General features: G+C 52.5%; 1 protein-coding gene across 1 annotated transcript; it reads right to left on the bottom strand.

The window, feature by feature from the left end:
• Positions 1 to 11,258: 11,258 nt before the first annotated feature.
• Positions 11,259 to 13,435, bottom strand: DKK1 (dickkopf WNT signaling pathway inhibitor 1). Its single transcript, XM_041405066.1, has 4 exons — positions 13,244 to 13,435; positions 12,430 to 12,586; positions 12,232 to 12,342; positions 11,259 to 11,509 (listed from the first exon to the last, which is right to left on the bottom strand). The coding sequence occupies exons 1-4, from the start codon at positions 13,433 to 13,435 to the stop codon at positions 11,259 to 11,261; spliced, it is 711 nt and encodes a 236-aa protein (XP_041261000.1).
• Positions 13,436 to 13,711: the final 276 nt, after the last annotated feature.

Raw genomic sequence — 13,711 nt, 5'->3', positions numbered from 1 at the left:
GGGCCACCGAACTGTAGTTGAGGAGAGGATGTGGAGCTGACCCCACCTGTGAAAGCCCCGAGGTGAGACCTCACCGCTGAGCTGAAGGCAGATGTCACACAAACACACAAGTTCCTCGACATGCAACACCCAGGCCTCTTTTTTTGGTCAATTTCCTTTAAAAAATACTCCATTTGAGTGCCTGTTTTGCCAGACTGCGAATCCTTTCAGCACACCAGGGCTGGTTCCTCGTTGGGGGATAACCACAAGCCAATTAGAAGTTAAATTGTTGAGCACTCTGCATCTAATTGAAGTCTCTCCCTTCTGCCCACTATTTTTAGTGCTTGGCCCAAGCTGCAGCTCCACGTAGGGTATAATCATGTTTATTTAAGAGCCATGTGTACCTCAGTGAGAAAAATAAAATACAGCAGGCAGAGCTGTTTTTTTACCAAATATACATGGGTGGGTGGTAGAGGTCAGGTCTAGACTGCTCTGTGTCTCTTGCTGTCCCCCTCTCCCATCATGACACTTCCTTTTCACCCCAAAACTATGCCTGAAATGTGTTCATTCCACTTGAAGTACATTTCCCCTGCTCTTTTATTGTCGTTTATTGTCACCTCTAACATTTTCTTCATCCTCTTCTATGTGCAGAGCAGTGACAAGAGATTCTGGTTGTGCTGGAGTAAATAAAGGGGCAACAGAAAATAAAAAAACTAGGGAAGGTGCTGTGAGTCAGCCCTCAGCAGCCTCCCCTCTTCCCAGGGCAGGGGAGGGGAAGGGGCTTGGGAATGATCCCAGGAATCTAAGAAATTATTCCAAGGGCAACAACAAAGTCATCAGGTTGGAGTTTCTGGGAGGCTTCCAGCAAGGGGAAGGGAGAAAATGGTTATTTGTTAGGAGTTGTCAATGTCTGGGCTCTAAAGACTGGTGGGACTGGGATGAGACAACCTCAGAATCCTGAAAGTGAAGAAATTTTTGTCTGTTCTTGATGGGCCAAGAAGGCTGGAAGGCAAAAGAAGGACAAGGAACAAAATTCCAGAAGAATAAGACTTTTCCAACAGCTTTTCAAGTAGTCACTTGGTTTGTTCAGCCTGCAGAACAGGAGACTGAGGGGAGACCTCTTTGGGGTCTTCAACATCCTCCCATGGGTAGCTCCCATCTCTGCTCTCTGGGACAGGGACAGCACCCAGGGAATGGCTGGAGCTGGGCCAGGGCAGGTTTAGGTTAGATTTTAGGGAAAGGTTCTTCCCCCAGAGGTGCTGGGCACTGCCCAGGCTCCCCAGGGAATGGGCACAGCCCCGAGGCTGCCAGAGCTGCAGGAGGGTTGGACAGCACTCCAGGGATGCCCAGGGTGGAACTGGTGGGAGTCTGTGGCCTGGATGATCCCCGTGGGTCCCTTCCCTGGCTCTGTGACCATAAAGGGCTGAGAGAAGTCATTGGGGCAGAGCAGGGAATGTCACAATCCCAGGGATACGTGCTGGGATGCAGCGTGGAGAGGAGCAGACTCCAGACATGAAGCTCAGCCTGAAGGGTGAGGGAGGGAGAGCCCAAACCCTCAGAGGTTGCAACAGAAGCTCTGGCTCTGACTAAACCCCACCCCAGCTATCCTAGTAAAGATAAGGAGGGAGATAAGGGGGCCAACTTGTGCCTTAAAAAGCTCTGTCTGTACCACCACTGCGCCCAGTGACCTCATCATCTTCTGTCCCTCAAACACCCCAAGGAAGTAAACAAAAACAAAGGCTCAGCAGGAGCCCCTGCTCTCCTTGTTCTTGGCAAAATCTGATTTTTCTTACTCATCTCTGTTTTATCTAAACCTGGGGAACAGCTCATGTGCACACCGAGTCACACTGGGAAGAAAATAGTGGGATTTTTATTTTTTTTCAGGAATTTTGCTTATATTCCAGCTTCTCACCCCAGAAGGGATTTGAGTTTGTATCAGTGAGAAGCCATTAATTTTATTTTTAATAATTCCCACACTGTTTTATCCTATTTCAGCAGTCCTGCGAAACAAAGTCAGTACTAAACCAAACCCAGAGCGTTTCCTGAAATAGAGGCCTGGAAAGATCCTCCTCAGAACTTCTCCTGAATGGAGAAACACATGGTCCTTTTCTTGTTACAGAGGATTAGATATGAAGTGTCCAGTGTTGATTTGAAAGTGATTAAAACTGTAGTGAGAAGGAAATTAAAACTGAAATATGTGAAAAAGTGATGGTCAACAGGATTTAAGGGATAAACTGAAAAATTGAGGTTGAGTTACTCCTGGAAAATACATTTATCTTATCATAGCCAGTGTGGGCTGCAGTCTTCTTCATTTTGATGACAGTGAAGGTTCTGAATTAGGCTGGAAAAGGTGCTCAGGTCTAAGGGTTCATGGAAACACTGAAAACTCCAGCTTTGAAAACTCTTCCTGTACTAATTTTTAATTTAATTACACACACAACTTAAGAGAGAGGCAGATCTAAGGAAGGATCGAGGTGCCCAGGTAAGAAGGACCTGGTTTTCTCAACCATTTCTGACACAAGAGGTTGAAATTCACCATCAGGAGCACGATCCCATCTCCAGGAGGTACCAAAATCCTCCTGGGAGCTGGGGGATGCAGCAGGGCACGTCACCACCCCCAGGCCACGTGAACAGCACTCTGTGCTCCATCAGGGGCAGAACTTGGCCCTTTCCCAAGGCCAGGAAGTTCAGCAGTGCAGAGACGTGATCTGTAGGCAGCAAAAATGGGAAAAAAATCCCAGCCAGTACCTGGGGTTGCTCAACAGCACGAAATCTTGGCGCCAGGCGGCTTCAGAGCTTGGGGTGGCCACCCCTCCTTTGCTGCCATTGGGTCACAAACGGTGACCTCCAGGGTAGCACCCAGCTGCATATTCCACAGGAAAGTCAGCTTTTAAGGAGCAGTGAAACCTGGGAGAAGGTCAGCAGGGAGAACTGGTGTTCTTCAGTGCAGCTCAGCGCTCTTGGGGCATTTTAAATTAAAAATGAATACACATAAACCAAACAGGATATAAAAAATCCATGGAGGTGGCAGTAGGATAATAGGAACCCTACTAGAATTCCATATCTGGATCCCAGGAAGCATCCAAGGCCAGGCTGGATAGGGCTTGGAACAATCTGGGACAGCGGAAGGTGTCCCTGCCCATGGCAGGGGTGTCACTGGGTGGCATTTAAGGTCCCTTCCAACCCAAACATTTCCATGATGGTTCTTTGCTCCCAGTTGTCAAACCCAGTTGTCAAACCCAGTTGAACCCAGAACAACCTTGATGGATTTTTAAAGGGATCCAAACAGGTCAGCTGGGAGCCTCTTTTCCCAATGCAATGCTTTGGCCAACAATTAAATTTTTTTTTTTTTTTTTTTTAAAAACACACGATCTCTAAACCAAAATTATTATAAGAGAAAATTTTAAATGCATGGGACATGAACTGACAAAAGGGATTTCCCTCCCTGTTGATCACTCTGGCAGATTTTGGTTTCAAACTAAAACCAGGGAATTGCTGAAAGGGTTTTTCCAGGAATCCATCCCACCTCTCCATGGCAGTGTCTCCTCTTATCATGGTGGGACCCCTGCAGCTTTCAGTGACGTGGAACTGGTGCAGTCCCCAGCTCCTGAGTTCCTGGGACAGCAGAAAAATCTACAGCAGGGGTTAAAATACAACAACAATTTGGGTACAAAGGCTTGCCTTTGGCATTCCTGCTGCTTCCTGGGGCTCAGACAGGCCAGCTCCTGCCAGTGGGCACTGCCAGCCTTCTGATGGAATTCATATCTGCTTGGGCAAAGGATCCAGCTCTAGAACGGCATTACCTGGGAGGAGAGGAGATCACTGGCACAGGGACAGGTTTCATGGTCTCCTAAGTCCCCATCTGCCTCTCCAAGAGGAGCTGGAAGATAACACAAGGGGACAAAATACTTCAATATTGCCCTGACAGGGGAATTCCATCTTGCATGAATAAACCTCCTCCAAAAGCCCCATAAATGCTCTGGGACAATGCTGGGGTTGAGCAGGAGCATTGAGGGAATGAAAGTGTTGATCCCACCAAGACTGGGGGCAGAGAATTTGGGCTCAGCCAGGATCATTAAAATCAGGTAGGAAAATACTTCCAGGATCACAGAGTCCCAGCTGTGCCCAGTGCCCACCTTGTCCCCAGCCCAGAGCACTGCGTGCCACCTCCAGCCCTTCCTGGGACACCTCCAGGGATGGGCACTCCCCCACAACCCCTCCAAGGCCTGACCACCCTTGCCAGGAAGGAATGCTGGGAACTCCCCAAAAACCCTGACAGCTTGAAAACTGAAAAGAAGCTTCCTGCAGAAAGGATCTGTGGCTTCAGCTGAAAACTCCCAGGGGCCTGCTCAGAAACCTGGGGGACACCCCAAACCACCAGGGACAGCCTCACAGAGATTGGGGTCACCCCCAAACATCAGGGACATCCTCACACACACCTGGGGGACACCGCAAACCACCAGAGACCTCCTCACACATCTGGGGGCTACCCCAAAGAAACAGAGACCTGCTCACAAACCTTGGGGACACCCCAAACCAGCAAGGACCTGATCACACAGCTTGGAGTGCCCCAAACTGGCAGGGACCTCCTCACATACTTTAGGGCTACCCCAAACCCCCAGGGACCTGTTCACACACCTTGAGGACACCCCAAACCTGCAGGGACATCATCACACACCTTGGATGCCCTAAACCTGCAGGGAGATTCTCACAGACCTTGAGGCCACCCAAAATCCCCAGCAGAGACCTCCCCACACACCTTGGGGTGCCCCAAACCTGCAGAGAGCTCTTCACACACTTTAGGGACACCCCAAAACTGCAGAAAGCTCCTCACACACCTTGGGGCCACCCCAAACTTTGAAACCATCCCCGTTCAATGGAGAGATGCTGAAATAAATTAAATTCAAAATATTATGGTTGGGATTTATTGCTCTTTGTGTGAATCTGAGTGTTCAGAAATAGAAGGGTGAGGTCTGAGACTTCCAGGATTGTCCAAATTCTCCTCAAAATGGGAAGTTGGCATTTTCAAGGGTCACCTGCACTGGTGATGAAGCTACAAAACCCCCCCATAAATTAATGGAAAATAGAGAATTAAAGGAAGATCAATGCTGTATAGAAATACTTTCATTTGTGGCTCTCAGGATTAATTTTAAAAAAATAGAGAAAAGGAAGCAATCATGGGCTGTGTCCTTCAACACTTTGCCCTCCTGTTTATGCCATAAAAATCCATACCTATGGATGGAAAAAACCTTAAAAATCATCTAATTCTTTACTGATTGATGGTGGCATTGGTGTATTTTAAACCCAATTCCATAAGCCCCAGAAATATTAATCCAAGCACAATAAAATATTTCAATTTTTGAATTTTTTATCAAATACTTTGATAAAAATATTTAATCAAATATTTTATATCAATTATAGATGTCAAATATTAAAGACAAGAGTGGCTTGAGAACCTGTCCTGCCACAGGAAGATGGACCTGAGAGATCACCTCAACCCCTGCCATGGGCAGGGACACTTCCCACCAGAAAAATCCCTTATTCCTCTCAAAATCAGCATCTTCGACCAACGACGTGTTTCAGAGGACGATTTAGTTTAAAATTATGTATAAATAATACAGATAAATAAATAAAATATACAGAAATAGTATTAAAATATAAAATAAGATATTAAAATTATAGATAAATAAATAAGGGCCAACACTTCCCTGTGGATCTGACAGCAGCCCTGGATCACCTTCTCTACAAGACCTTGAGGAGCCAGCATCCAAGAAAAACTAAATTAATAATTAAATAAACTCTCCCCCAGCTCCTGACACTTCCAGAATGATCCTTCCCAGTGCCCATAACCAGTGTTTAGAGATTTCCTAGCCAGCCATCCCCCCAAAATTTCTGTCTTCCATGAATTCCCCTTGTCCCCAAGTGACTCCAGCCAGGAGATTTATTTGTGGCCCCCAGCTGCCCAACCTGGGTTTGTTCTGAGCTGGGCACTGCAGCTCCTCCTTGCATTGGGAAGGACAAAAATAACCCTCAGGCACGTCCTGAGCATTGTTTACAGCCTCCCAGACCTCTCCTGCCCTCCCTTTGGCACCTGGGAGCAGCCACATTTTCCTGGGAACACGTTCCCACCTCCTCATCCCATGTTTTCCATAGTCCTGTGCTTCTGGAGTTGCAGTATTTTCTGAGTTGAAATATTTTCTGAGTTGCCTGCCTGGATTTTGGTTGGATTGGAGCCTTAACGACTCCATGATTTTGTTCCCCCCCCCCCCCCCCCCCCGATTTATCTATCCTGACTCTGTGTCACCTATGGATTTAATATTAAAAAGCAAAATAAAAGGTGATTAAAGCTGCAAAGCCCAAAGGGTGCATCGCTCCCTCCTTCCACCACAGCAACAACCCTTTCTTCCCAATTATGTAAAAGATGTTATGGCTTGCTCCCAATTATATATATATTTTTTTAAAAAGGGGAATGCTTTTGGGGTTTTGCAGCAGCTTCATCCCTTTCCTTGTACCATCCTCAAACCCCTCCTGGACTGGCACAGCGCTCCATCCATCCATCCATCCATCCATCCATCCATCCATCCATCCATCCATCCATCCATCCATCCATCCATCCATCCATCCATCCCTTTCCCCACCCGGGATTTGGGGGAAATCCCTGCCGGAGCTTAAAGCTCCCTCGCAGCCAAGCCAAGCCTTTCATCAGGCCGTGCCCATTTAAATGCTGATGGTCTTAATTCTCCCAAAAATCACCTGCTAATGGGTCCCCTCCCTCCGCCGGGGCTGGATTAGAAGCTCTGCCCAGAAGTGCCCTCCTTAATATCCCGGTTATCCTCACCCCCTCTTAAGGTGTTAATTAGGGACACAAGTCAGGCACTAAGGGAGGGGAAACAAAGCTGCTTGAGAGAGGTGGGGGAAAAAAGAAGGGAAAAAAGGGAATAAACATCCCTTTAGATTAGCGGGGATGCGTTTGAAGGAGCGCAGGGCATGGGGAAGCCACACCTGGACCACCTGGATGCTCCGCTTCCCCTCCCGAAGGAGATCAAGGTTTGCTCGGCCGAGCCCGCAGTTGAAAGGCTGGGGACAAAGAGCAGCTCCAGCAGGTGGGGGAACTCCCCCCTCCCCACCCCAGAAAAAGGCGGCCCCAAATAAAGGGAAAACAAACCCCAAAACCACCCCAAAGCCTTGCGTGTTGCGTTACAGCCACAAAGGTTTCCACCTGCTGCCTGTGTTTCATCTTCCCGAGCCGAAAGGGGCAGGGTTCTGCTCTGTGTCAGGAGAGGTGAGGATAAAAACAACGGGGATTTTTCCCTTTCAGTGCCTGTGGGTAGATCTAAGGGGGTTTGTAACCCTTTCTTGCGCCATGTGAGGTTTTGTTCCTCACACCAGCGTTTTTAGGGGCGTTTAATTTTAAATGCCGTGTGAAGATCAGTGGAAGAGAGGAGGGTGTGAGCATCGGCTCGAAACAATTATTGAAAAATGAAAAGGGAGTTTCTGTGCAACAGCTTGGGGTGGAAGTTGTTTCTGAAAGAACTTAGGAAGACAATGAGAAGAAAATAGGATTTGCGTCCCTGAAATCTCCCCAGATGACAGCAAAACCTGCTCTGTGTCCCATCCTCCCTCCTTGGAAGTTTAATTCCTTTGTGCCAGACTGTCCCCGAGTGCAGCAGAGAGGGGATTTCTGACGATCCACCTCGTCGGAATCTGCATCCACAGCACAGGAAAATCAGTGCAGGAAAACCATGGAGGGATTCAAATTTCCCTTCAAACCATCCTTGTGTATGCAGCCACTGGAATCCCGGGACTGGGATGCTGCTTTAGGATTTTTAGCTGAGAGGTGCAGAGGAAGATTCCAGAAAAGGCTGAAAGATCCCAGAGCTGCTTCTAGCACCTAAAGGGGCTCCAGGAGAGCTGGAGAGGGATTTTGGAGTGACAGCACGCGTGCAAATGGCTTCAAACTGACAGCTGTCAGGGCTAAATGGGATATTGGGAAGGAATTGCTCCTGGCAGGGTGGGCAGGCCCTGGCACGGGGTGCCCAGAGCAGCTGTGGCTGCCCCTGGATCCCTGAAAGTGCCCAAGGCCAGGCTGGAGCAGCCTGGGATAGTGGAAGGTGTCCCTGTCCAGCAGAAGCTGTTGTAATAGTGCCTTGCCTTGACGAGGAAAATCATCTTGCATGAATAAACCTCCTGTAAAAGCCCATAAATACTCTGGGACAACGCTGGGGTTGAGCAGGAGCATTGAGGGAATGAAGTGTTGGTCCTACCAAGCCTGGGGACAGCGAGGCTGGGCTCAGCCAGGATCATTAAGCTGCTTTACAGATTTCTATGATTATAAATATTAATATTGAACTTCACAGAGCTTTGTTGAAGCTCTTCCAGCCCTAAAAGCAGGAGCAGCGAGTACACCAGCGGTGCCAAAGCTCTCCATCCACCAAAACCTGCTTCTTTTATTGACTCTCCTTTTGCTTAGGAAAAAGGGGGCTTTCCCATTTTTTTGGTGGGAAAAAATTCAATTAGACTGGTGGGGAAATGCATCCTGAGATGCCTTTCCCAGCTGGGGTCACTGGTTTGTGTGTCAGGAGCTGAAGGCTGGGGTTTCTCCCTATCTTCCCTCTGCATCAGAGCAGGAGACCCAGACAGGATACACCAACCAGCCCAGACTCAGAGGCTCCACACATTCCATTTTTTCCCAAGTTTTATATTTTCTACTTCCCACAGGCCTTTTTTGTTGTTGTTGTTATTGTTACTGGGTTGGTTTGGGGCTTGCAAGGAATTCATTCAGGCATTTTTGATAAGGAGGATCTGTGACTGTGGGGAAGGATCCAGGAGGGACCTTGGTGATGTCACCTGCTCATTCCTCAGGGAATGCCACTGCCACCCACACACCTTTCCCCGGGGAAAGGTGAACATGAGGAGCCTTTGCTTCTGCCTCCCTGTGACCACATTTCCAGGGCTCAGGGGCTGTTTATCCCATTCCTCAGCTGCTGGAGGAGTGTTTGGACTTCCCAGGATGATGCAGACCCCGAGTGGGTTCAGGTTTTGGGGACAGAATGATGCTCAGGGCCAAAGGAAGGCTGAAATCCCTCCCTTCAGGAACAGCTTTTGTTTACTCTTATCATATTATCATTTTTTTTTCCCCTAAGGGATGTTACTAAATCCAATTTCTTGGATTTACCTAAAGAACAAACCCTGAAAGTCCAAAAGGGGCAGAAATGGGAAGAGATTCTGACTGCAGGTGTGGTGAGGGGGGAGAGGAGGGAATAAAATCCATCAAAACCACTTTGTGGAATCCATCAATGAAATTAATGATTCTGGAGATATCTGTGGTAGCATCCATCCTGCTGGGCACAGCCCACTGGACACAGATGCAGCCAGTTCTGACCTGAGCTCCTCTTGTCTCAGAATGGCTGCTACAAATGCTCTTTTTTTTCCTTCTCCATGCTGGGAAAGTGAAGAATGTCAAGGCACAAGAAGCAAGGACAGGAGCTGAGATTGCCAACCTGAACAAAATAAAAGAGGGTGGAGGACAAAGATGTACCCAAGAGAGCAAGAAATGGCATTTAATGCCCACAAGGGTATTTTTCCCTGCCTGCAGAGGTATCAAAGCTGTGCTGGTCCCTCTCACTCTCTGGAGAAAAAAGCCCTGACCCTAATGACAGTGGTTTCAATGTCCTAGGGATAAAATAGGACACTGTTCATGACAGGTTTGAACCCATCTGAACAGTTCCTGGTGCTTTTCTTAGCCAGGTCCCTTCATTGCCCCAGTGCCACTGACTCTTAGTGGGCATAACATTATGATAATTAAATAATTATATTGTTATGTATGTTGTGCAAACTTTTAAAATTCTTTTAAGCAAGATTTTAAAAAGTACTTTGAACCACTCTTTTATTGTTGTTTTATTTATTATAAAATAATTGTTTATTTTATTTTCACAGCCTGGAATGGTGATTCAAGCACTAAACTCCAGCCTCTGAGTCAGGAACTCTTTCAGGGGCTGCTTCAACGCCCAGCTCGTGTTGTGACTCCAGTAAAAGCTGCTCCAGAGGGATTTAAAGGGTGGGTTCAGGTGGTTTAAGGACCATCAGTGTTTTACCCTCCAGTCTGGGGGAGTTTGGGCTGTTTTCAGCCAATTCCAGAGCCGGAACGAAGCTGGAATGATCTTTCCCTGGGGCTGTTCTCCCTCGTTTACATTTTCTGTGCCCGTGGCCTTGGTTCAGCACCATCCGGCACTGCCAGAGCTGCAGTGGGGCTGGTATTCCTCAATCCCGTGTTCTCCTGGGAACTAAACGCCCTAAAGAGGCAGCACCAACTCCAAAGGCCTCGAACTCCCACGAGCAGGCAGCATTTAAGGGATGCTCCCCTACACGGCACCCTCGGAGTCCCCCAGGGATGTGCCGGGTTTGGGATGGGATGCAAAGCGTTTTTGGGAAAGGCTCCAAGGTGATTCTGCTTCCCAAAGCCCTTCCCCAGGTTGCAGGGATGCACCTGCAGCCCAGCAGCCCCCCGCTCCCCACCCACAGCCACCTGAAGCAGGGGCTCAGCTAAAGGGGTAGGGAAAAATGTGTGCTCGCAGCTTTCCCTCCCTCCAAGCCATCCCAAAAGGCTAAAGAGCCACAAAATGAAGGGAAAAAATAAATCTTTATTCTGCATGGAGCAAAGAGTGAGCGGTCGAGATCGGCAGCACCCGTGGTTGGTCCAGCACAGCCCCTCCGGTGATCCCTCACTCCCTCCTCCCTCCCAAAACCAGGGAGAGGGATTCTGCTGCCAGCTGCCCTTCCCACTGCCCCAACCGCGCTCCCTCTCCTCGGTTTGGCGGCCAGAGGGCATCGGTGGCGACCACGGAATTCCTAAAAAGCAGCTGGATGAGCAGTGCCAACCCATCCCATTCCCATGGGATGCTGGGGATGGACCCCCCGCCCCCGTCTCTCCTCCCCCGGGCAGGGACCTGGGGTGAATTTAAGGAGTTTATTCGCTCGCACGCAGCCGGTGGCATCCCTTCGAGCCAGAACGAAAAACCCAGTGTGTACAAAGTCACAGTCACGGCTTGGAGAGCGCCAGGCAGCGCCCTCAGAGAAACACAAAATAACTCATTAGCAGTCATTAGCAGTCAGTCGTTAGAAGTCCCGGCGTTATGTACAGCTAAGTGCCAGCTCGAGTATTCACAACACAGTAACGTACTGCAAGAAGAAGTCGCTTAGGAGAAGTTCCCTTGAGAAACAACCTTCGCTCCGGCGGGGCCGGAGTCTGCCGCCTGTCCGTCTGTCCGTCCGTGCGTGGCTCAGTGCCGCTGGCACGTGTGCAGGCGGGACGCGTCGGCGGGGCCGTGCTCCCGCTGCAGGCGACACGCCAGCCCCTCGGCGCACTGGCAGCGCTGGAAGATCTCCAGGCCGTGCGAGCCTTTCCGCCGGTGCCGGGTACACACCTGGCCCTCCCGCAGCACCGGCTTGCAGATCTTGGACCAGAAGTGGCGGGCGCAGCACAGCCCGGCCGCGCAGTCCGACGAGCGCAGGCAGAAGTCGCCCTCCTCTCCTGCGTGGGGACAGCGCGGGGATGCTCAGCCGGGCGGCGGGGGACACCGGGGGGACATGGCTCGTGGGGCAGGGTGGGCAACCCGGGCTTGGCTTCTGGAGTTAGTGGGGCTGGGGGGCGTCCCGGAGAGATCCCACAGGCGACAGGAGGGGAAGGGAGGCATCCCGGGTTATCCCAAAGGGGACAGGGGGGAAAGAGAGGCATCCCCAGTGATCGCAAAGGGGACAGGGGGGAAAGAGAGGCATCCCCAGTGATCCCAAAGGGGACAGCAGGGAAAGGGAGGCATCCCCAGTGATCCCAAAGGAGACAAGAAGGAAAAGAGGCATCCCGAGTGATCCCAAAGGGGACAAGAAGGAAAGGGAGGCACCCCGGAGCTACCCAATGGGGGACGGTGGAGCAGAAAGGGCGTCCTGGACTAATCCCGTGCGGGATACCGAGAGTGGGCATCCCGAGTGATCCCACGGGGGACAGCAGGGAAGGATGGACATCCCGAGTGACCCCACGGGGGACAGCAGGGAAGGATGAGTATCCCGTGTGATCCCACGGGGAATAAAGGTGCAGGATGGGTATCCCGTGTGATCCCACGGAGGATAAAGGGAAGGATGGGCATCACGGACAGATCTCAGGGCAGGGGGGCAGCCCGGACTGGTGCCCAGGGGACAGCAGGGAAGGATGGCAGCCTCGGGCGGGACAGCGCGGTGACAGCAGCCGGGACGCCTCACCTTTGGCCGTGGGGAGCCAGGCGGGAGCGGGCGTCCGTCGGGACAGCGCCTCCGTGCCCGTCTCGTCCAGCTCGGCCGCTCCGTGGGGCGGCTCCAGGGGCGTGCAGAGACCTGCGGGGGCAGCGGGGCGGCTGTCAGCCACGCGTGGGACCCCGGCCCCTCCCGCGGCCCCCAGCCCCAGCCGTCCCCTGCCCTCACCGTTGCTGCAGGCCATGCCGGGGCAGCACATGGCATCGCGCAGGCAGCGCTTGCGGCGCCGCCGGCAGCCGAGGCACAGCGGGGCCCCCCCGCCGCGGGCCGCCCCTCCGCAGAACTCCTCGGGCCCGCAGTCCTCGTCCTCGGCGCACGGGAAAGGCTGGGGGACACAGAGGAGGCGCGGGGATCAGCGGGGCCGATGCTGCCAACCCCGAGTGTCCCCTCCTCTCCATCCCCGGTGTGTTCCCTCTCCAATCCCCGGCGCGACCGCTCCATCCATCCCCTGTGTGTCATTCCCCGCCTCCACCCCCGTCCCCGGTATCCCCACTCCATCCGATGTGTCTGTGTCCCCATCACCCGGTGCGCCCCTGCTCTCCATCCCCAGAGTGTTCCTCCATCCCCGGAGTGTCCCTCCATCCCCTGGGCAGCCCCTCCATCCATCCATCCATCCGCGGTGTATCCCCGCTCTTGTATCCCTTCCATCGCCGGTGTCCCTTCCATCGCGTGTGTCCCCTACTCCATCTCGCGGTGTGGGTGTCCTCATCCCCGACGTCCCATCCTTCATCCCAAATGTATCCCTCAACTCCATCCCCGACGGGTCCCCGGTGTGTGTCCCTCTATTCCCGGTGTGTGTCCTTCTATTCCGGGTGTGTGTCCCCCTCCATCCCCCGGTGTGTGTCCCCCTCCACTCCCGGTGATCCGCCGCTCCATCCCCGGTGTCTGTCCCCTCTCCATCCCCGGTGTGTGTCCCCCTCCACTCCCGGTGCCCGCCGCTCCATCCCCGGTGTCCCGCCGCTCCATCCATGTTCTCTCCTACCTGTCGGGTGGCGGCCGGCGGGGCCTTATTGCTGCCGTCGAAAGGGGGTGCGGGGGCGGCGCTGGCCTCGGCCGCCCCGCCCGGGGGGGGTCCCTTGATGGCGTTGGAGCTGAGGGCACCCCCGGGAGCCGCCGCCCGCCCCGCCGGGGCCGCGCAGCTCAGCGCCGCCAGCAGCGCCACCAGCCCCCGCATCCTGGTGCCTCCCGTGCCCGCAGAGTCCCCGAGCAGCAGCACCGAGCCGCGAGCAGCGGCTCCTGCGCTCCTCCGCCGCCTTTATACCCCCGGGGCTGCCTCCTGCCCGCCCCCTCGGGGCGGGGGGCCCGCCGGCTGGGATTTCAAAGCGTTCCCGGGGGGGCTGTGCCCATGAGCCCCCAAAACCGCCCCCACCCCGCCCCGAGGGCTCCCACATTGGTCGGGAGGGGGTTTCGCAAGGGCGAGGGCAGACCCCCCCACACCCAGCATCCCCCC

The sequence above is a fragment of the Onychostruthus taczanowskii genome, unplaced genomic scaffold, assembly GCF_017590055.1.
Source record: "Onychostruthus taczanowskii isolate IOZ18803 unplaced genomic scaffold, ASM1759005v1 scaffold22, whole genome shotgun sequence".
In the NCBI taxonomy this organism is placed as follows: Eukaryota; Metazoa; Chordata; class Aves; order Passeriformes; family Passeridae; genus Onychostruthus; species Onychostruthus taczanowskii.
Note: the sequence above shows the minus strand (reverse complement) of the source record. Positions and strands in the feature narration are given on the sequence as shown.